At 47.0% G+C, this 22,915-nt stretch overlaps 1 protein-coding gene and 1 non-coding gene across 13 annotated transcripts in view; one reads left to right on the top strand and one right to left on the bottom strand.

The window, feature by feature from the left end:
• The first annotated feature begins 5,619 nt into the window (after window positions 1-5,619).
• Window positions 5,620-22,915, top strand: part of MFHAS1 (multifunctional ROCO family signaling regulator 1) — a 115,261-nt gene continuing 97,965 nt past the window's right edge. For 4 of the 12 annotated variants that reach the window (XM_089903686.1, XM_089903688.1, XM_089903687.1 and 1 more), the window contains exon 1: window positions 5,621-9,152. In XM_089903686.1, coding sequence (XP_089759812.1) covers window positions 6,155-9,152 — 2,998 coding nt within the window. In that variant the 5' untranslated portion in view covers window positions 5,621-6,154. Of the gene's footprint in view, window positions 9,153-22,915 lie in introns of all 12 variants that reach the window. The other 8 variants (XM_089903689.1, XM_089903690.1, XM_089903692.1 and 5 more) reach the window with 4 other exon arrangements.
• Window positions 20,307-20,441, bottom strand: LOC115803240 (small nucleolar RNA SNORA1). The gene has a single exon (XR_004023923.1). It is a non-coding gene; the product is annotated as a small nucleolar RNA SNORA1 (small nucleolar RNA).

Here is a 22,915-nt window from a genome sequence, read left to right as displayed (position 1 = left end):
GCAGTTGTGGCTCGCAGGCTTAGTTGCTCCGTGGCATGTGGGATCTTCCCAGACCAGGGCCCGAACCTGTGTCCCCTGCATTGGCAGGCGGATTCCTAACCACTGCGCCACCAGGGAACCCCCCCCCCCGCCCCCCCGCATCAATTCTTAAGGCTTGATTTCTATCCAAGAAGGGTGTGGTCTGATGAAAATCATGGAGATGGATTTTCTCTTACTTACCTTTAACCACATAGTAAGGAGCATTTTTCTTATTGTTTATTTAAAGCAAAATATTCACTGGATCTAAAATTATAAGGAAGGAGAAATATGAGAAGCCCTTTTATTATTTTCATGATAAAGGCAGCATATACTGAGCCTCTCCAGACTTCAAGGAGACAACTAAGTAAATTTTCTCATGAAATGTTGTAGCCCACCCTTGGGTCTCATTTACACTGCAGGCTTAAGGAATAGCCACATTTCCTTTCGAGACTGGATGGGTAGTTTTGATACTCTAAAGTTAGTTAGAACCTCAAGCCCATGAACGTCCTCTCTGATAAGTTAGTAAGCATTTACAGGCATACCTCAGAGATGCTGTGGGTTCAGTTCCAGACCACGGCAATAAAGCGAATTTCACACGCATTTTTTGGTTTCCCAACACATATAAAAGTTATGTTTACACGATACTGTAGTCTATTAAGTGTGCAATAGCATTATGTATAAAAAACAATGTATGTACCATAATTAAAAAATACTTTATTGCTAAAAATGCTAAGCACCATCTGAGCCTTCAGCGAGTCATAATCTTTCTGCTGACAGAGGGTCCTGCCTCGATGCTGATGCTGCTGACTGATCAGGGTGGTGGCTGCTGAAGGCTGGGGCGGCCGAGACAATTTCTTATAAGACAGTGATGAAGTTCATCACACCGATCGACTCTGCGTTTCACTTAAACACTTAGAGGCCATTTTAAGGCTAGTAACTGGCCTAATTTCAATATCACTGTGTTTCAGGGAGGCCTGAGGAGAGGGAGACAGGGGAAGGGCTGGTCATTGGAGCAGTCAGAACACAGACATTTATTGTTTACCATCATATATGAGCGCAGTTCATGCCCCCAAACACAAGAGTAACACCAAAGATCACTGATCGCCATAACAAATATAATAATGAAAAAGTTTGAAATAGTGCAAGAATTACCAAAATTTGACACACAGACATGAAGTGAACAAATGCTGTAGGAAAAATGGCGCTGATAGACTTGCTCAAGGCAAGGTTGCCACAAACCTTCAATCTGTAAAAGACAATGTCTGCGATGCACAATAAAGTGAAGGTCAGCCTAAGTAAATACATAAGTAAATAAATCAGAACTATTTTGAAAGTCTAAAGTAGCTGAAGTAAGTAAAAGTCCTGCATTTCTGGGAAGCTATGTTTTCCGAACTCTTGAAAGGTAAAGGGAGAGCAAGATAAAGACCAAGTAGGTTAACTAACTGTACTAGTTTCCTAGGATTGCCCTGGTTTTAGGTGCAGAATGTCTCCTGTCCTGGGAAACCCCTCAGTCTTGTGCACGCTGGGACATTTGGTCACCCTAAAATAAAGACTTACGTTGTGGTTGATGAAATTAAAATTCAGTGGAAAGGGTACTTATATATTATTTTCCAAATTATATATCTTTAATATAAATGGAGTAATATAAATAAAAACAGAAAAAGCATAATGACTAAATACTCTAAGAAACTATCCATATACAGGCAAATCCTGGACAGTTTGTCCATGCAGTTATAGAGGTTCATTTGGTAGCACTTATTCTAATTGCAAACTTTTTCCCTACAAGGAAATAATGAGCCTTTATAGGGTTCTTTTGGAAATCCCAAACTTTAGCATGACACCAGATATCCTACAGGCTGAGAAAGGAGAAAGTTTCCAAAGGAAATTGCTTAACATTTTCAACGATGGGAGGTCAAGAAAGGGAAAAGGGTGAGGTGACCTTCCAGAGAACAGTGCTGCTGGCACAGTGGGGACAGAAGCCAGATTACTGGGCCCAAGGAGGGACCCAGCAGCGGAAAGGCTCCAGACGGCCTGAGACCACTTCTGTAAGATGTCAGGGAAAGGAAGTAAACCAATGAGCCAGTAGCTAGGGGGCAAGAAAAACGTCTGTCAAGGTGGAGGAAAGTCTAGTGTGCTGAAGACAGAACAAAAGAAACCAGGGATGGAAAGCTTGCTTGGAGCTTGTTGCTACCAAGAGCAGAGTACTCCTGCCACCTGGGCCATTCAGACTGTTATTGAGAAATATTTTAATGGAAGACTCTGGCCCACATGTCCAGGATCCTCCCTTCTAGCTAGCCACATCTTTTAAGGCCCAGCTCAAGACCTGGTCTCTGTACATGTGCTCTCCCACTCCTTTAAATGACTTGTGCCGTCGCAGAGGGTCTGGACTCTAGGAGCAAGCCAGTTGCAATCATACGGCAGCAGCTAAAATGAAAACAGTGTCAGAATAATAAAAATAGGATAAACGTAAAGGTTTTGGAAAGTTTATAGCTTGGGTCCATGACATTGGGTAAACATCCAAGACAAGAAAACCTTTTTTAATTTTTTAATAAAGACTGACATTTTATTATATCAAAATTAAGAACTTTCTTTTTTTTTAGAAAGACAAATTTATGTATTTTTATTGTCCTTCTTTTCTCAATAAAAGGTAGCCTTCTAAAAAAAATTAAGAACTTTCTTACATCAAAAAAATTTTTAGGGCTTCCCTGGTGGCGCAGTGGTTGAGAGTCTGCCTGCCGATGCAGGGGACACGGGTTCGTGCCCTGGTCTGGGAGGATCCCACATGCCGTGGAGCGGCTGGGCCCCTGAGCCATGGCCGCTGAGCCTGCATGACCGGAGCCTGTGCTCCGCAACGGGAGAGGCCACAGCAGCGAGAGGCCTGCGTACCGCAAAAAAAAAAAAAAAAAATTTTTTAAGAAAATGAAAAGACACTCTTAGTAAAGATATTGGCATAAACACAGCAAGGGATTAATAACAAGAACACATAAAGAACTCTCATAAATCAATAAGAAAAGCAAAAGAAAAATGGGCAAAGATTTTTACAGAAGAATACGCACCAACAAAACTACAAAGAGATGTTCAACCTCATTAACGATGAGGGACATGCAAATGAGATACCATTTTATGGAATTCAATTGGCAAAAACTTAGAAGTCTAACGTGTTAGAAAGACTTCGAAGCAACAGTATCTTTTATACGTAAGACAAGAAAACCTTGAATAATCAGAGTCCCTATTCTCCAAACTGAGATTGTTTTTAGCTTTTAGGAAAACTCCAACACACGCAGGGCCACTTAACATTGGCAGGGTCTGGGGCAAGAGCACAAATGCAGGCCCATCTACCATACACCTAATCTTTAAATGTGCTACATCAGGCCAATAAGTGTGGCTCACCCACACCCCTTTCATCCTAACCTGGGCTCTGTGAGGAGCCTGTGGGCTCACAGGAGCAATCAAGCTCCAGCCACACCCTGGAGGCCCAGGGATGTCCACATCAGCAACTCCTGAATGACTATGAAATACTGCCCACCTTCTCCAAGCAGGCTTCAGGCTGTTTGCACTGGGAATTTAGGGTCCTTCATACCAAGTGTGTTCCAGAAGGCCGAGGGGGCATATCCATTAACCCCTTGGCCCATCAGAAACTTTACCACGAGGGGTGTGGTGTCGCAAGAGGAGGACCAGCTTGTGTGCGGAGGCCAGGATCCTTCTCGCCTGAGTTTAACAAACATACTGGACACATTATCATTTTCCAGTTATATTTTATCACTGCATTCTCCCAGTCTGACTTTCAAATAACTCTTGGACAAGACTTTACAATAAGGCTTCCCACAATATTGACTGTAACAGCTCAAGCAGGCTGAACAGCCCAGAAAGAATGTTCCTGCTGAGCAAACTCAAACACAGCAGGCTTCGGTGCTCCAGTGAGAGGCCCCAAACGGGGTGTTCTCTGGTCCTATCCAGATAAAGCAAATTACAGATTATCTCCTGGCAAAGGAAAAGCAGAGTTTTTAAATACATTTGAGATGGAAATATAATCTTCTGACAGCTTCTGAAAGGGAGCAGTTTAGCCTGGGTTATTTAGATCAAACCCAAACCACTTCAGTTTACCCTACGTGGGGTAGGGAGCTGATGCCTTCTCCAGTCTTCTTCCCCAGGAACTAAAGCCTGGAGGAGGTGGCGTCTGACTCAAGAATACCTTGAAGGTGATGCTCTCAGGGGAATAACCCCACAAGGGGAGTTAGCACACCTGGCTCTTCTCTTCACCTGGCTGGTCAGTTGGGAGGTTGCTTCTTCTGGGCCTGTTGCCACCGCTGAGAATAAAAGGGCCAGCCTAGATGATTTAGAATTTTCCTTGGGGCAGGAGGGTCTGGGGAACCCTTGGGCAATTTGATCTTCTAGGAAGCCCTGCAGGGTGAACACAGCTCACCTGTACCCTGTTAACGTACTTGGAATATCTGGGATTCACCTGGCCCCGGGAGCGTCCTCCAGTTACAGGATGTACCATCCCAGGCTGGATAACCATCACTGGGGCGTATTTCCAGCTTGAGGTGCTCAGTCACTCTCTTTGAAGAGGCAAACGATTACTACTGCACCGAATTTGGGTCCCCAAATGACAGCAACATCATGTGTAGGGGAGAGCCACGACTGTTAACTGGTGCATTTAACCAATTAAATTCGGCTTTGTGTCTCAAAACAATTTGCTTCGTTATTAACCAAGCTGGAGGCAATGATGGAGGTGATATTCGGAGGCCTGATAGATTTCAAGATTTGAGTAAATTCTGAAGAAATTATTTACTTAGTATAGATGTGATTTCAAAGAAACTTCCTCAACTAGTAAACAAACAAACAAATAAATAAAATAAACCTTCAAGTTGAGCATTGGGCTGCAAATTTTGCTTGAAATAGCTGCCATTTTCTTAAACCTACAGCATAACAAGTACGGTAGAGTTGGGACTATGGTATTTGTTTTCCGGGGCTGTTGGGAGGATGAATGGGATACCCCAGATAAAAGGGTGCGTGGCCCCCCCTACCCCACCCCCAATCAGGCCGGTGAGGAGCCTGCTCAGAGCCTTCTGTCTCTGTCGGTCTGGCACAAAATAGGGCCTCAATAAATATTTACCAAGTGCATGAACGGTTGCCTGCTTTTCTCCTTTTGTTTAGTCACACTCTCCTTTTAAGCTCCTACAAAGAAACCCAGGGCCCTGCATGCTGCCAGTTCCACTAGGGTGTGGATGTAGAGGATGTAGAGGAAGGGGGATGAGAAATCAGTAAGGGAGGCCAGGGATCCGAAACGAGAGGGAGGAAGAGAAAGATATGATTAGAGGCGCAGGGCCAACAAAGAGCCAGACGCAGGCGAACCCAAGCGCTCTGCACCCGGGACGGGCCCCAGGCGCGCCTCCAGCCCAGCGCAGTCCACGCCGCCGGCCTGCACCGGGCGAGGCGCCCCCAGCCCGCACCCGGCGCGGGTCAGTGGCCCCCGCCCCCGGGGCGGTGCCGGGAACACGCGGCGCCTCCGGCGGTCACGTGGGGGCCGCTCCGCCGGGCGGCGCTGCTGCTTCCCGATCGCACCCTCCCAGTGCCGGGGACGCGGCGTTCGTGCTCCCGCCGGAGCCTGGGGAAGCGGAGAGCAGGAGGCGGCCCGGCCCTGCGTCCACAGGATGCCCGCCGCGGAGCCGGGTGCCGCCGTCCTCGTGGAGCAGGCGGAGGCGAGGACGCTGCGGGCCGCGGGGCCGCGGCGGCAAGGGTAGCGGGGCTGGAGTTGGCCCCGAGGCGCCGAAGGCGGGCGGAGTGGGAGGAGGAGCGGCAGGCATCCTCCGCGGCGCGGCGGGCGGGCGGCGGCCCTGCTGCCCCGGCGCGCCCCTGGCCCGGGAGCCCGGAGAATGCGAGCTGCGCTCCCCGCCGGCCGCCGCCTCCCCCCGCGCCGTGCGCCCGGCGACCCCCGGAGCTGCTCGCGTCGCCGCCGCACCCCAGCTGCGGGCGCCCGGCCGCTGGCTGCGCTAGGACCCGCCGCCGCCGGTCGCCGAGGGCTGGTAGGAAGGGAGGAGCGGGAGCGAAAGGGCTCCGGAGACTGGCGCCCGCCGGGGCGCAGCGCGGCATGTAGCTGCGGGCTCCCGCGCGAGGGTGTCGGCCCGGCCCCGCCATGGCTGGGACGGACAGCGGGAACCTGAAGACGGTGAGGCTGTGGCGGGACGCCGCCCTACGCGCCAGGAAGCTGCGGAGCAACCTGCGCCATCTCAGCCTCAGCGCGGCCGGGGGCTGCCCAGGGACCGACCAGCTCGACTCTCCCGACGCGCCCCAGCTTGTGCTGCCGGCCAACATCGGGGACATTGAGGTGCTGAACCTGGGGAACAACGGCCTGGAGGAGGTGCCCGACGGGCTGGGCTCGGCGCTGGGCAGCCTCCGCGTCCTGGTCCTGCGCCGGAACCGCTTCGCCCGGCTGCCCCCAGCGGTGGCCGAGCTGGGCCATCACCTAACCGAGCTGGACGTGAGCCACAACCGGCTGAGCGTCCTAAGCGCCGAGGTGGTGAGCGCCTTGCGCGAGCTGAGGAAGCTCAACCTCAGCCACAACCAGCTGCCCGCCCTGCCCGCCCAGCTGGGTGCGCTGGTCCACCTGGAGGAGCTGGATGTCAGCTTTAACCGCCTGGCGCATCTGCCCGACTCCCTCTCCTGTCTCTCCCGCCTGCGCACCCTCGACGTGGACCACAACCAGCTCACGGCTTTTCCGTGGCAGCTGCTGCAGCTGGCGGCCCTGGAGGAGCTCGACGTGTCCAGCAACCGGCTGCGGGGCCTACCTGAGGATATCAGTGCCCTGCGTGCCCTCAAGATCCTCTGGCTGAGCGGGACCGAGCTTGGCACCCTGCCCAGCGGCTTCTGCGAGCTGGCCAGCCTGGAGAGCCTCATGCTGGACAACAACGGGCTGCAGGCTCTGCCCGCCCAGTTCAGCCGCCTGCAGCGACTCAAGATGCTCAACCTCTCTTCCAACCTCTTGGAGGAGTTCCCTGCCGCGCTGCTGCCCCTGGCTGGTCTGGAGGAGCTCTACCTTAGTCGCAACCAGCTCACTTCCGTGCCGTCCCTGATCTCGGGCCTGGGCCGTCTTCTCACCCTGTGGCTGGATAATAACCGGCTCCGCTACCTGCCTGACTCCATCGTGGAGCTCACGGGCTTGGAGGAGCTGGTCCTGCAGGGGAACCAGATCGCTGTGCTGCCAGACAACTTTGGCCGGCTCTCCCGGGTGGGCCTGTGGAAGATCAGGGACAACCCGCTGATCCAGCCCCCCTACGAGGTCTGTATGAAGGGGATCCCCTACATCGCAGCTTACCAGAAGGAGCTGGCTCATTCCCAGCCGGCGGTCCAGCCCCGCCTCAAGCTGCTCCTGATGGGCCATAAAGCTGCAGGAAAGACCCTGCTCCGTCGCTGCCTGACCGAGGACAGAGTGGAGGGGAACCAAGGAGGAGGGGACAAGGAGAAGAGCCACCCGCCTTCACCTCCTCCCGTGAGCAAGGGCATCGAGGTGACCAGCTGGACAGCGGATGCCTCCCGGGGCCTGCGGTTCATCGTGTATGACTTAGCTGGGGATGACAGTTATGAGGTGATTCAGCCCTTCTTCCTCTCCCCGGGGGCCCTTTATGTGCTGGTGGTGAACTTGGCCACCTATGAGCCGCTCCGCTTTCCCACCACCGTGGGCTCCTTCCTGCATCGGGTAGGGGCCCGGGTGCCTCACGCCGTGGTGTGCGTTGTGGGCACGCACGCCGACCTCTGCGGGGAGCAGGAGCTGGAGGAGAAGTGTCTGGACATCCACCGCCAGATCGCCCTGCAGGAGAAGCATGACGCTGAGGGGCTGAGCCGGCTGGCCCAGGTGGTGGATGAGGCACTGGCCCGGGACTTTGAGCTCCGCTCCGCCAGCCCCCATGCAGCCTACTACGGTGTGTCCGACAAGAACCTTCGGCGGCGCAAGGCCCACTTTCAGTACCTGCTCAACCACCGGCTGCAGATCCTCTCCCCTGTGCTGCCCGTGAGCTGCAGGGACCCACGCCAGTTACAGCGCCTGCGGGACAAACTGCTCTCAGTGGCTGAGCACCGGGAAATCTTCCCCAACCTCCACAGAGTACTGCCTCGGTCCTGGCAGGTGCTGGAGGAGCTGCACTTCCAGCCCCCTCAGGCGCAGCGTCTCTGGCTCAGCTGGTGGGACTCGGCTCGCCTGGGCCTGCAGGCCGGCCTGACCGAGGACCGGCTGCAGAGCGCCCTCTCCTACCTGCACGAGAGCGGCAAGCTGCTCTACTTTGAGGACAGCCCGGCCCTCAAGGAGCACGTCTTCCACAACCTCTCCCGCCTCATCGACATCCTCAACGTCTTCTTCCAGAGGGATCCTTCCTTGCTGCTGCATAAGCTGCTTCTGGGGACCAGCGGCGAGGGCGAGGCTGAGAGCCGGGGTGGAAGCTCCCCACTGATGGCGCCGCCCGCCCCAAGCCAGGATGCGCTCCGGGCCACCCAGCTCCATCATTATGTGGAAGGCTTTCTGCTGCATGGGCTCCTGCCGGCCCACGTCATCCGGCTGCTGCTGAAGCCTCACATCCAGGCTCAGCAGGACCTGCAGCTCCTGCTGGAGCTGCTGGAGAAGATGGGACTCTGTTACTGCCTCAACAAAGCCAAGGGCAAGCCTCTGAATGGGTCCACGGCCTGGTACAAGTTCCCGTGCTATGTGCAGAACGAGGTGCCCCACGCGGAGGCCTGGATTAACGGGACCAACCTGACCGGGCAGTCCTTTGTGGCTGAGCAGTTGCAGATTGAATATAGTTTTCCCTTCACCTTTCCACCCAGCTTGTTTGCACGCTACAGCGTCCAGATCAACAGCCATGTGGTGCACAGGTCGGATGGCAAACTTCAGATCTTTGCATACAGAGGGAAAGTCCCTGTGGTGGTGAGTTACAGACCTGCCAAGGGGGTCCTGCAGCCGGACACCCTGTCCATTGCCAGCCACGCATCCTTACCGAACATATGGACGGCATGGCAAGCCATAACCCCCTTAGTAGAGGAACTGAATGTCCTACTTCAGGAATGGCCTGGACTGCACTACACTGTGCACATTCTCTGTTCTAAGTGCCTTAAGAGAGGGTCACCCAATCCACACGCTTTCCCAGGTAAGAGGGGAGAGGGATGTGTCTCCCTTGCCGTATGTTTTAAGATGCATTTTGGGAAGATACTTGTTTCTCCTTTGGCAGACTGTTTGCTTAAGCTCACTGGCTCCCCAGGAAAGCTTTTCAAGGAAAATGGGGATTTGGGGACAAGCAAAAGGCAGTAAGTATGTTAGCTATATGAATACAGTCCCCAGTATCATGTATCATACTCTTCTAATAGAAAGACTCAAACTTCCAAAGTGGGTTCCAGTCAGAACATTTCGGATCTCCGTTTCCCTCTTCCCAATTCAGCCCGCCTTTCCTGGAAGGAAATTTCAGATGGTTGAACAGAAGATGAGCGGTGTCTGTTGCCGAGCCCTGGGCTATAATGCTTATTAGACACGTGTCGAAGGGGTGCTCTGAGTTTGACATGTCTAGTCTCATATTCTTTTGTTTAAGTTCAGAGTGTGACCATAATGGAGAAATTATTGCTCCTTTTTCTTAAGAAATTCCAGAGAAGAATGTTTCGTAATCGGGGTGAATGATGGATTAGTAAAGATAAAAGTGTCGGTCTGTAAGGCATGACTCAATCCTGGGATCACGGTTTCACCCACTGCACTCTAGGGCATGAAAGAGAGATTACTGAAATCTCTAAGGGGAGTTTTTTGGGTATTTCTTGGTAATTTTGTGCTTTACCAACATCTTAAGGCCCGGTTTTTGGTTAAGTGTTAGAGAGTGGAGCTTTATGGAGGTGCTTTGTAAGAGATGGAAGGGACAAGAAACTGACACGAGTTTTTGGGTTTTGTTTTGTTTTTCCTCTTTTGGGGAGTGTTTTCCAGCAGACTTTTTTTTTTTTTTTTAAACTGTTTCAGGTGAGTGGGAGAATTCCAGGACTGGTAGGATTTTTCAAGCCTGGTTAATTGGTATCTAAGTGTCTATTTGGGAATGGGTCCATTTCTTCACCCTTTGGAACTCTTCTCTAAACAGCTCTGATTTTTGTGAAGCAGGCTTAGTTAACATTCCAGGTGTCCTAAGGACAAACCCAATAATAGCATCACTACCAGTTTCTCCCCTCGGTCCCCCACCTCTGGGTACATTGAGGGGGGTAATGAAATGGAAGACTGTATGCCACTGTCATCTTTGTCCTAGTCTGAATGCTGCTCGTAATAGTATCGGGAAGGAATTGGACACCAATATTTCCGAAGGTAACATCTCCCCGTTGCCCTAGATCTGGGCTGAGTTTAATTCATCAGCTGAAAAAAGCCACCATATCCAGTTACCAGTCAATTAAGCCGTCCATTCTGTATGATTATCTGGTGTCTCGTCACAGTTCGTGACTTGGTAGCCCTTTCAGTTTGTTTTATATTTGCCATTGTCTTTATTCATGAAAGCAAAATTCTTCTCTATTGTGCCACTAAATTGAAGAAAGTGGTTGAGAATTACATATTCACAGAGCATATTATTGAAGGAGCTACTTAAAGCCAGTTCTTAACACAAAGATGGAGCATTAATAAAACTGGTGTTATTAACAACAAAGGGGAACACATAGGTTATTGAACAAGTAAGGATCTGTGCAGAGGAATTCGAAGAACTTTGAAGAGTAAACAATGAGGCTGATTTTTTTTTTCTAATCTCAGCTCTTTATTTTTTAACAGTCATAAATTCCACAAACAAGCTGTCTCCAGGTGCAGAGACAACCCCATTCTCTTGTTATTGTTTTGCCTTTTTGTCTTTCAAGGAGGTCACCTGGTTTGCGATCCAGGCTATAGGGAAGAGGTGGCTTTTTCAACGTAAAAAGCAATTAAATGATTGAAAATTGTCATATTATCTTATGTAGTGAGTAGGAATAACTCATCAGCTGTTTTTATAATACGGACTGTAGGTTTCTGTCTTGTTCATGGTCAGAGAAAGAAATTATCTTTTTTGCTTCGTTCAGGATTGATTTCTGTCAAAAGCAGCAGAGGGTACAGAGTAGCGGGAAAAGATTATAGTATATTTATTACATTAAGAAGACAAAGAGAAAACCACATTTTCCTCTTTCATAATTTTCTGTGATAGCCATCATTTGTTAGTATTTGTCACAATTCTGAAAGATTTGAGAAGAGCTAAAGTAATGAAAAGCTAGGAGGTGATGTAGGAACAAACATAACGTTCGGTGTTCAGTTAGTGAGGGCATACATTTAAAAATACGCTCAATGAGTCCCTGGATTACTAAAATATATTGTAACTCAGCAGAAACCTTTGAATCTCTTGGTAGCCTTTTGTTTCTTTAAGAAGTCATTTTGCTTTTTAGAGACATGAAAAAAGTTGGTTACTTAGTTTTACATTTTATTAAAGTGTCAGGTTATCTTGTAAATTAGCAATTTTATATACAATGGTGAAAAAACACTGTTAAATTTGTTTCAGCTTCAAGACATTAAGATTAAATAGGAAATTAAAGTGTCTCCTTTGATTTTATATGGAAGAAACAAAGTTGCATTATTATCTTAAAAAGTGTGTGTGTGTGTGTGTGTGCGCGCGCGCGCGCGCGCGCGTGCGTGTGTGAAAAGCCCATTTTGGCCCTGTCCCTGTGGATGGGACATTGAATTTTCTGGCCTGAGCTGCACTGAGGTAGTTGGCCTAGGGAAGTATAACACTAGATTTCTCTTTTCTTATTTTGATTTACAAAAGAAATGCAATGTTTTGGAAAATCCTTAGTCACCAGGCCACTTGTTTTGAAAAGTTCTTGTAAAAAAGATCTAAGCACTGTGTCAGAGAGGTCACCTGTTTGTTTCATTTGAGATAAATGGGTTGGGTTATAAGAGAGGCTTTCGGAAACTCAAAGAAGGCCCATGATGCAGCCTACATGTCAGGTGTGAGTCTTTATTACTTTCTGCAACTTTACTGCCAGCACCTGACAGCCAGGTTGCCTCCTCCGTAACGAGGGAACTCTGTGGAATGTTCTTGGCCTTGAGTAAGTTTCTTCTTGCGGGATATTTATCTGTGCTCTCGTTCTTTTCCACCAACATGACATCTAAACCAGGAGAGCTGACTGCTCCTGAGGTTGGATAATGTGTGGCCTACGGATGTAAGATGTGGAGGTAAGGACGGAGGTCCACAGCGAGATTCTAGTGCTTTGCTATTTCAGTATTTGAAAGGATGCTGTGTGTTTTTAAATTGGAAGAGTGCATCTTGGTGAGTTGAACTTGGGCCGTGTGTGATTTTTCATGAAATAGCCTACTCTCCAAATTATTCAAGGTCACTCTTAAGAATAATTAGAAAGCAACCCAGAGCAGTAGGCAGAGAATTGGTAGATGATCTTTTATATATTTGATCCCTTTCATTCACTCAGTTGCTCAGCACCCTGCCGCTTCTCCCTAGTCAAGTGCCTTTTGTCCTTGTTTAATTTCTTACACACTCTGTACCTCTCTGAAGCCCTCAGTGAATTTTGCCTTGTTCTGTAGCTGTTTGTGTAGGTCATAATATCTCTTTGATTAGCTTGTTCACTTGCTTCCTCCAAGCAGGAAACATGCCTGAGGCTTTGTGGCTTCTGTAAGAGCCTCTCAAGTGTCTGCTGGATGATTGGTCTTTGTGAGAAATCTCTTTTTTGTTTTCTTTGATAGTCACATACTCTGTCAGATTCCCAGGTGGTACTCTTGCAGTCATCTCGCTTTGTCCTGTGTCCCAGCTTCCCTCCCCCACACTTGTCCCTCTGGTGTCCTCACCGTCACTATATTACTGGCCTTGCCCTTGAATGGGCCCTTCACTTTGACCACTGAAGCAAAGCAAAATTCTTGCCTTGTTCTATCTCAGTTTTAGAGTTCCTGGAATTTGAGCATGACCTAGTTGCTTAGATTGAATTAGTCATTGTTTTTAATTTTGCAAAGGTTATTAAATATCTTTCTGGTTTGGCTTTATTAATACTGACGCTGCTCGGCTTTTGTTTTTGTGGAGAGTCCTCTTTGAACTCTCTTGGGCTTTGTTTCATAGAAACATCAAAACCATCATGCAGTGGATGAAAGAAACTCCCTGCATAACAGAATTCAAAGACTTGAAAGGCCTTTGGAGTGTTCAAATTATTTTGAATATTAGGTGCCTCTTCTTTAAACTCTAGAATAAACTCTCAAGTCCATCCCTGCACAAGTTTAGAATTTCCTAGAGAAAGTATTTTTTAATTTGTTAACAGACATTTTGTGTCGTCCTCTGCCACCTGCTCGTCTCATCCTCCAGGAAACCTCACCTATTTTAGTTCTTACTCATTTTCTTCATCTGAACACCTAGAACACGTATAGGGTGTACTTCACAGGGTTGTTTTGAGCATTAGGTGAGAGACTGTGTCGGGGAAAGCAGTTACCCCCCCCCCCCTCCGCCGTGGTGTCTGGAGGAAGTGAGGGTGGGAATGGCTGATATGGGAGTGAACATTTCTGGTTGATTTCTCCCTTCACCCACCAACTTGCTTCTCTCCGTGGGAGTCTGTTTTGATTAAGGATCTGACTATCCATCCATCAGGGAGCTTTTTTTTTTAAAACGCAGGGGACCAGTAGTGCTGGTCTCATCTCTTGCCCTCTCTTGTCTGCTGCAGCCGAGGCCCTTCGGGGCTGGAGAGGAGAGTTGTTTGTGTTTCAGGCTCTGCTTGGGGCAGGCCCAGCCAGGTCTCTGTTCCCCTGGTTCAGCTGCTCTCACTGCAAAACCAGGTGTCAGGTTGCTGTCAGGTTTACTGTCCTCTGGGGGCCGGCTACCTTCACTTCAGTGGGGAGGGCTGTGGAGGCCTCATTTTGGCCTGCCTTCCACAAACCTGCTCTGGCACTCGTGAAGCTGACCCTCGGATCCCCATTTAGTGCCTCGAGTCTGCATGGCCTGTAGAACCCAGAGTGATTGACAGACATCTCAGACAGCCACAGCATACGTACGATGACATGTCTTTCTTGAACCACCAAGACCCCCTCCGTGAAAGGTGTGGCAGTTTGGTCTGCGGTTGTACCCTCACTTCTCTGAGTTCTGATGTCTCATGTGATGGCACACCGCGCCCTGGACGGTGCCTGGCACAGGGCCGAGCAGGTAGAAGGGATTCAAAGCGGATTGGTTATTTTTCAAGAGCTCAAAAAATTCTAGTGTTTCTTAATTGATTCCTTGGCAGAGTGGTGTTTTTTAGGTTGCTTGTGATGTTTTTTATCTCAAAGTGTGTACTTTTTTTTTTTTTTTTTTTTGTGGTACGCGGGCCTCTCACTGTTGTGGCCTCTCCCGTTGCGGAGCACAGGCTCCGGACGCGCAGGCTCAGTGGCCATGGCTCACGGGCCTAGCCGCTCCGCGGCATGTGGGATCTTCCCGGACCGGGGCACGAACCCGTGTCCCCTGCATCGGCAGGCGGACTCTCAACCACTGCGCCACCAGGGAAGCCCTCAAAAGTGTGTACTTTAAGAGAAGCATGTATAATTTTCCCATGGGATTTTTCTGCCACATCAATCCCTGCCCTCTGTGTACATCCTCCTGACTCTTACAGAGATGGGGGAGGAGTGGGCGACGGGCAGCTTATCAGGATGAAGGTGAGTGAAGGGTGGAAGTTGGCTACAGAAAGCTTCCACCACCTGACATCACAGTCGCTCTCCTTGAGGCAGTGGGCACTCCCCTCCCTCCTGTCTCATAGCTCTTTTTTTCTTTCTTTTTTCTTTTATTTTTTTGGGAATTTTTGAATTTTTTTTATACAGCAGGTTCTCATTTGTTATCCATTTTATACATATTAGTGTGTACATGTCAATCCCAATCTCCCAATTCATCACACCATACCCGCCTACCCCCCGCCCCCATTGTCCACTTTCACCGCTTGGTGTCCATAGGTTTGTTCTCTACATCTGTGTCTCTATTTCTGGCCTGCAAACTGGTTCATCTGTACCATTTTTCTAGGTTCCACATATATGCATTAATATATGATATTTGTTTTTTCTGAGTTACTTCACTCTGTATGACAGTCTTTAGATCCATCCATGTCTCAACAAATGACCCAATTTTGTTCCTTTTTATGGCTGAGTAATATTCCATTGTATATATGTACCACAGCTTCTTTATCCATTCATCTGTCGATGGGCATTTAGGTTGCTTCCATGACCTGGCTATTGTAAATAGTGCTTCAGTGAACATTGGGGTGCATGTGTCATTTTGAATTATGGTTTTCTCGGGGTATATGCCCAGTAGTGGGATTGCTGGATCATATGGTAATTGTAGTTTTAGTTTTTTAAGAAACCTCCATACTCTTCTCCATAGTGGCTGTATCAATTTAGATTCCCCACCAACAGTGCAAGAGTGTTCCCTTTTCTCCACACCCTCTCCAACATTTGTTGTTTGTAGATTTTCTGATGATGCCCAATAATAGTGGTGAGAGTGGACATCCTTGTCTTGTTCCTGATCTTAGAGGAAATGCATTCAGTTTTTTACCATTGAGAATGATGTTTGCTGTGGGTTTGTCGTATATGGCCTTTATTATGTTGAGGTAGGTTCCCTCTATGCTCACTCTCTGGAGAGTTTTTATCATAAATGGGTGTTGAATTTTGTCAAAAGCTTTTTCTGCATCTATTGAGATGATCACATGGTTTTTCTTCAGTTTGTTAATATGGTGTATCACGTTGATTGATTTGCGTATATTGAAGAATCCTTGCATCCCTGGGATAAATCCCACTTGATTGTGGTGTATGATCTTTTAATGTGTTGTTGGATTCTGTTCGCTGGTATTTTGTTGAGGATTTTTGCATCTATATTCATCAGTGATATTGGTCTGTAATTTTCTTTTTTTGTCGTATCTTTGGTTTTTGTATCAGGATGATGGTGGCCTCATAGAATGAGTTTGGGAGTGTTCCTTCCTCTGCAATTTTTTGGAAGAGTTTAAGAAGGATGGGTGTTAGCTCTTCTCTAAATGTTTGATAGAATTCACCTGTGAAGCCATCTGGTCCTGGACTTTTGTTTGTTGGAAGATTTTTAATCACAGTTTCAATTTTATTACTTGTGACTGGTCTGTTCATATTTTCTGTTTCTTCCTGGTTCAGTCTAGGAAAGTTATACCTTTCTAAGAATTTGTCCATTTCTTCCAGGTTGTCCATTTTGTTGGCATAGAGTTGCTTGTAGTGGTCTCTTAGGATGCTTTATACTTCTGCAGTGTCTGTTGTAACTTCTCCTTTTTCATTTCTAATTTTATTGAGTTGAGTCCTCTCTTTTCCTTGATGAGTCTGGCTAATGGTTTATCCATTTTGTTTATCTTCTCAAAGAACCAGCTTTTAGTTTTTTTGATCTTTGCTATCATTTTCTTTGTTTCTATTTCATTTATTTCTGCTCTGTTCTTTATGATTTCTTTCCTTCTACTAACTTTGGGTTTTGTTTGTTCTTCTTTCTCTAGTTCCTTTAGATGTAAGGTTAGATTGTGTATTTGAGATTTTTCTTGTTTCTTGAGGTAGGCTTGTATTGCTATAAAGTTCCCTCTTAGCACCGGTTTCGCTGCATCCCATAGGTTTTGGATCATGGTGTTTTCGTTGTCATTTGTCTCTAGGTATTTTTTGCTTTCCTCTTTGATTTCTTCAGTGATCTCTTGGTTATTTAGTAACATATAGTTTAGCCTCCATGTGTTTGTGTTTGTTACGTGTTTTCCCCTGTAACTGATTTCTAATCACATAGTGTTGTGGTCAGAAAAGATGTTTGAAATGATTTCAATTTTCTTAAATTTACCAAGGCTTGATTTGTGACCCAAGATGTGATCTATCCTGGAGAATGTTCTGTGTGCACTTGAGAAGAAAGTGTAATCTGCTATCTTTGGATGGAATGTCATGTAAATATCAATTAAATCTATCTGGTCTACTGTGTCATTTAAAGCTTGTGTTTCCTTATTAATTTTCTGTTTGGATGATCTGTCCATTGGTGTAAGTGAGATGTTCAAGTCCCCCACTATTGTTGTGATTTCCTCTTTTATACCTGTTAGCAGTTGCCTTATGTATTGAGGTCCTCCTATGTTGGGTGCATATATATTTATAATTGTTATACCTTCTTCTTGAATTGATCCCTTGATCATTATGTAGTGTCCTTCCTTGTCTCTTTTTTTAATAAATTTATTTATTTATTTTTGGCTGTGTTGGGTCTTCGTTGCTGTGCGCGGGCTTTCTCTAGTTGCGGCGAGCGGGGGCTATTCTTTGTTGCGGTGTGTGGGTTTCTCATTGCAGTGGCTTCTCGTTGCGGAGCATGGGCTCTAGGCGTATGGGCTTCAGTAGTTGCGGCACGTGGGCTCAGTAGTTGTGGCTGGTGGGCTCAAGAGCTCAGGTTCAGTAGTTGTGGCACACGGGCTTAGTTGCTCCGCGGCATGTGGGATCTTCCCGAACCAGGGCTCGAACCCGTATCCCCTGCATTGGCAGGCAGATTCTTAACCACTGCGCCACCAGGGAAGTCCCCTTCCTTGTCTCTTGTAACATTCTTTATTTTAAAGTCTATTTTACCTGATAGTATTGCAACTCCAGCTTTCTTTTGATTTCCATTTTCATGGAATATCTTTTTCCATCCCCTCACTTTCAGTCTGTATGTGTCCCTAGGTCTGAAGTGGGTCTATTGTAGACGGCATATATACGCGCATCTTGTTTTTATATCCATTCAGCTGGTCTGTGTCTTTTGGCTGGGGCATTTAATCCATTTACATTCAAGGTTATTATTGGATGCATGTTCCTGTTAACCATTTTCTTAATTGTTTTGGGATTGTTTTTGTAGGTCCTTTTCTTCTCTTGTGTTTCCCACTTAGAGAAGTTCCTTTAGCATTTGTTATAGAGCTGGTTTGGTGGTGCTGAATTCTCTTAGCTTTTGCTTGTCTGTAAAGCTTTTGATTTCTCTATCGAATCTGAATGAGATCCTTGCTGGGTAGAGTAATCTTGGTTGTAGGTTCTTCCCTTTCATCACTTTAAGTACGTCATGCCACTCCCTTCTGGCTTGTAGAGTTTCTGCTGAGAAATCAGCTGTTAACCTTATGGGAGTTCCCTTGTATGTTATTTGTTGTTTTTCCCTTGTTGCTTTCAATAATGTTTCTTTGTCTTTAATTTTTGCCAATTTGAGTACTATGTGTCTCGGCATGTTTCTCCTTGGGTTTATCCTGCCTGGGGCTCTGTGCCCTTCCTGAATTTGGGTGGCTATTTCCTTTCCCATGTTAGGGAAGTTTTTGACTGTAATCTCTTCAGATATTTTCTCTGGTCCTTTCTCTCTCTTCCTTCTGGGACCCCTATAATGCAAATGTTGTTGTGTTTAATGTTGTCCCAGAGGTCTCTTAGGCTGTCTTCCTTTCTTTTCACTCATTTTTCTTTATTCTGTTCCATGTCATAGCTCTTTCTAACTAGCCTCCTACCCTTCCTTGACATTGGCCTTAAGAAGTGGGAAGGTATAAATGGTAAGGAGAGTGAAGGTCTGATGGTGGCAGTGCAGGAAAGAAGGTGTTTTCCGTGGTGTGTCCCAGCTGTTTTGCCTTCTTCCAAGTGCTGTTGTTTCCAGAAGCTCCTTCCAGGTTTCTTGCTGGTTTGAGTTCAGGGGAGACCGTAGAAGAGTTGCTGGCCGGAACGAACGCAGCGATGGTTCGTGTGTGCTATACTCTGTGGTAACAACTCCCAGACACCACTGCCAGCGGGCCTGACTTATTCATGGAGAGCGAGGAGAAAACATTTTCAGTTATTTTTATTTTTGGCGCAGAATGCAAGAAAACATTTTCTCATTTTTCCTTCCTCGACCTAATCTCTTAGCTGCAAATAGTGATGCCTTGTTTCTTAAAGAGTAAATTAGCGAAAAACCATCAGCAAACTTCTTTCTCTTTAGCTGTCGGTTTACAGATGGTAAGGAATACTGAAGGAGAAAGAAAGTGGGAGTGGGGAGCATGGGAGCAGGGGAGAGGCATTCGGGTCCTGGTGAGTTACTGAGGTGGGTTTGCATGGCCATTGCGAGCCTGGAGCCTGTTTTACCGCCTCAGGAAGGAACTTCCTGCCCTGGACTGGCAGTCCTAGGCACCCGGGCTGTCCCAGCTGTTTCCTTCGCGTTTGCAAATCTGTGCACAAGGGTGCTTAGGAGAAGGGCAAGGAGGAAAGGAAGTTGTGTTAAGTTGTGTAAGTTGTTGTGTTAAGTTGTATCAAGACTGCTCTTTGAGGATTCCCTGTTTTGTGCCTGCCTTTCTGCTTTTTGGGTGGGGTGGCTTACCGAGTCTAGCCCTGCTGCTTTCTTCCTCCTCGTCCTCCTTTTTATCCAGGTAAAATTCACATACATGAAATTAACCTTTTTTTTTTTTTTTTTTTTTGCGGTACGCGGGCCTCTCACTGCCGTGGCCTCTCCTGTTGCGGAGCACAGGCTCCGGACGCGCAGGCTCAGCGGCCAAGGCTCGCGGGCCCAGCCGCTCCGCGGTATGTGGGATCTTCCTGGACGGGGGCACGAACCCGTGTCCCCTGCATCGGCAGGCGGACTCGCAACCACTGCGCCACCAGGGAAGCCCGAAATTAACATTTTAAAAAAGAATTATTTATTTTTGGCTGTGTTGGGCTTTCTCTAGTTGTGGCAAGTGGGGGCCCCTCTTCATCACGGTGCGTGGGCCTCTCACTATCGCGGTCTCTCTTGTTGCGGAGCACAGGCTCCAGACGCGCAGGCTCAGTAGTTGTGGCTCACGGGCCTAGTTGCTCTGCGGTATGTGGCATCTTCCCGGAACAGGGCTGGAACCTGTGTCCCCTGGCAGGTAGATTCTCAACCACTGCGCCACCAGGGAAGCCCAACCGTTTTCTTTTAATGTAAAGTTTTTTGTTTTTTTTTAATGAGTAACATAGGCAAAATTAAAGTCAAAATTTTATTTAAAGAATTCACGTTATGATTCCCTCCACTGCCAATCACCTTAGTTCCTCAGTGTTTGAGTCATAATCTTCAAGATAGCCCTTTTAAAAAGAACTTTTGCTCAGACCACAGCTGTCATATTAGTAAGTCCACAATTGTGTTTAGTTGGGATTCTTTGATCTCTACTTGAATATGGAGATGCTTCAAAAATTCCCCACCTGTAATCTTTGGGTTCCAGTTTCTTCAAGCAATTTAGTTTAGGTCCCTGGAAGTTAAATTGTAGGAAGTACATTGATATTTTGGCAGATGATCTAAAATATATTGTTCCTTCATCATTTCTAATATTGAAAAGTTTTGTGACATCCAGTTTTCACTCACGAGCCTAGCAAAACATGTTACAGGTCTCCTTGTCACCACTGCAATAAACTTACTGTGATGGAAACAAATCCTATGTCTCAGTGTGGCCACATCAGTAATACCTGGACACCATGCACAACAGTTCCCATTTGCATCTAGAATGAAGCTTGAAATGAACCATTTTACAGTGAACAGTTCCCTGGCATTTAGTGTACTCACAGTGCTATGCAGCCACAGCTGTAAGTCAGGTGCTTCCGGAGGGAAGGAGCCAATCAGGTTGGTGGCTTTCTTCCTGGGGCGAATGTTCTGGAATTCTTTTGCCGGACTCTTTGTGGCAACTTTCCTTCTAAGACATGACTTGAGAAGGGATTTTTAAGCTAGGCCTTGAGATGCCACGTTGATGAACATCTTTTAGCACAGCTGCCATGAGAATCCTCTTCCTTAGTGTGGATGAGAGGACAGAAAGTAGGACATGGAGACTTCTGGCCTGTGCTGTGCATATGTGACTTAATTGGGGGCTGACACACAAAGGACAAGTAGGAGAGAAGCACAAATAAGTACTGTGTAATTACTGTCTTCTGTACAGTGCTTTTTTCCCATATAGATTTTGAGTAGAGTTCTGGAATGATTGGCAAGGCCATAGGCAGGTATGAGGGTTAAGGGGATGGGGTTGCATTGATTCAAAATTAGGTTGTTACCAGATTAGGCAGACAAGTGTACCATACGTTTATGAGCTGGATGCTGTCATCAATCACTGTTGAGTACCTTCTGTAAACAGAAGTCTGTACCAAACTGGGATTTTTAGGAGAATAAAATAAAATACCTGGCTGTGGTCATGAGGAGCTGAGATGGGATTTTGGTTGATGTAATTGTTGACTCTGGTACATGTGGAATCTGACTATATATGGAGAAATTCATTGCATGTTTGAGGAATGACTGGAAAAAATTGGCTTTTGATTTTCTAGAAGAAAATGTCATATGGAAAAAAATCAGGTATAATTTTGAATTTGCTTGACATAGTCCTTCTTTTCAGTTATCTACAGTTTAGGTCATTTGTTTGCAAGAAATCTCAGGCAGATCTCGAGAGGATACTGAAAAAGGAAAAGGCATTGTTTCTGAGGATTTCTCAAAACTTCCAAAACTAATCAGCCTTTTAAGAGGAGGGAAGTGCCTCCTCTTCAGGAATCTTTTACATGTTTCAGAGTCGTTTATGGATTTGCTTCTGTTTTGAGAGGGATTGCCATCAGCAATGATTTCTGAACCCCAAAGACTGCATGAACACTGCCTCCAAAGACAGTCTAAATTAAATCGGGTACTGCCATATTAAAAAGATATGGTTGCTATTTAGAGATGTCTTTGTTGAGGGACACTTTGTTGGGGTGGTTTACTATTCTTAGCATATTAAATGTTGAGAGAATTAAAGAGTTAATTTTCTTGGGTCCTCCCCACTCCTAAAATGAAGCATGTGATCTGAACATTGTATTAGTGCTGTGTTACAGTAGTAGTGAATTTGGAGGTAGTAAAACACGCCTCCCTTTCTTTCTTTCTTTTTTTTTTTTGAAAAGAGGATGTTTAGAAAAAAGGTAATGGAGAAGGAAAATATAAAGTCAAAACAATATTTCTCCTAGGTACTGTTGTTTTATCAACTTTATTACTATTCCCATGAGATTCTTATTTTTCATGCCATAGAGGTTATTATTGAATTAATCATCGCATCAGTCATTCTAAGGGTATAGGGTTGGGAGAAAATACGATAATCGGTGACACTGTTGAGTTCCTGTCATGTTCTAGGGACAGTGCTAAGTGCTTCTTATGGGTGATCTCACTGAATCCCCCCAGCAACCCTACGGGGTCGATATTGTCATTGTCCTGACTTTCAGGGGGAGAAATTGAGTATCAGAAAGTTAAGTGAGTCCCCCAGAATTAGAACACTCTGGGATTTCAGCCCCGACCCTCTGCTTCTACCCTCTGTCCTGCTCTGCCCCTCGGGGTCAGGTTGCCCACTACCCTCCAGGGTACACAAACTCGCCTCTGTCCCCCTCTTTCCTAGATGTCCATTCTGTGTCACTGCGTGCTGTTCACTGTCTCAGTGTTGGACATACAGGGTCTGGTAAGGCATGGGACCTGCCCACGCAGAGGTCAGCAGAGGTCATGGTCAGGTGCCAGTGAGAGGTATGGTCTCAGAGAGGGGTTCCTGAAAGGGCTGCATTGCAACTGAGTGTGATTTCCAGTCCCAGTCAATCACATGGAGAAGTGGGGAAGGGTATTTCAAATTAGAATGTCTCTTAAAAAGGCGGAGGGCGTTCAGATAGATCAGCAGGCCGTGCCTGGGGATGGGTGTGTGTGCACAAAAGCAGTTAGCAGTTGTCATAAAGAAGAGGCTTCTTGATGGTAAGTATCATGTATGGACTGGTCAGAGTTTGCCAGTGGCCACTGCTGCCCCATGAGCTAGAGTTTTGGGAGCTCTATCCTAGCTCATTCCTTGTCCATCAGGCAGGGCTCTGTCGAGACCATGGAGGGGATTTACGGCTCAGAGAGCTGGAGGGTGGTTTCAGATGATTTGCTCAGACTTGCAATCAAGTTACTGTCGGGCTGACAGAGCACCTGTCCTGTGTGATCCCTGGCTAAGCGTGCCCCTGGTC

Source organism: Delphinapterus leucas, chromosome 21 (genome assembly GCF_059928025.1).
Source record: "Delphinapterus leucas isolate spDelLeu-1000000601 "Yukka" chromosome 21, BTC_Dleu_Yukka2, whole genome shotgun sequence".
Taxonomy (NCBI): Eukaryota; Metazoa; Chordata; class Mammalia; order Artiodactyla; family Monodontidae; genus Delphinapterus; species Delphinapterus leucas.
Note: the sequence above shows the minus strand (reverse complement) of the source record. Positions and strands in the feature narration are given on the sequence as shown.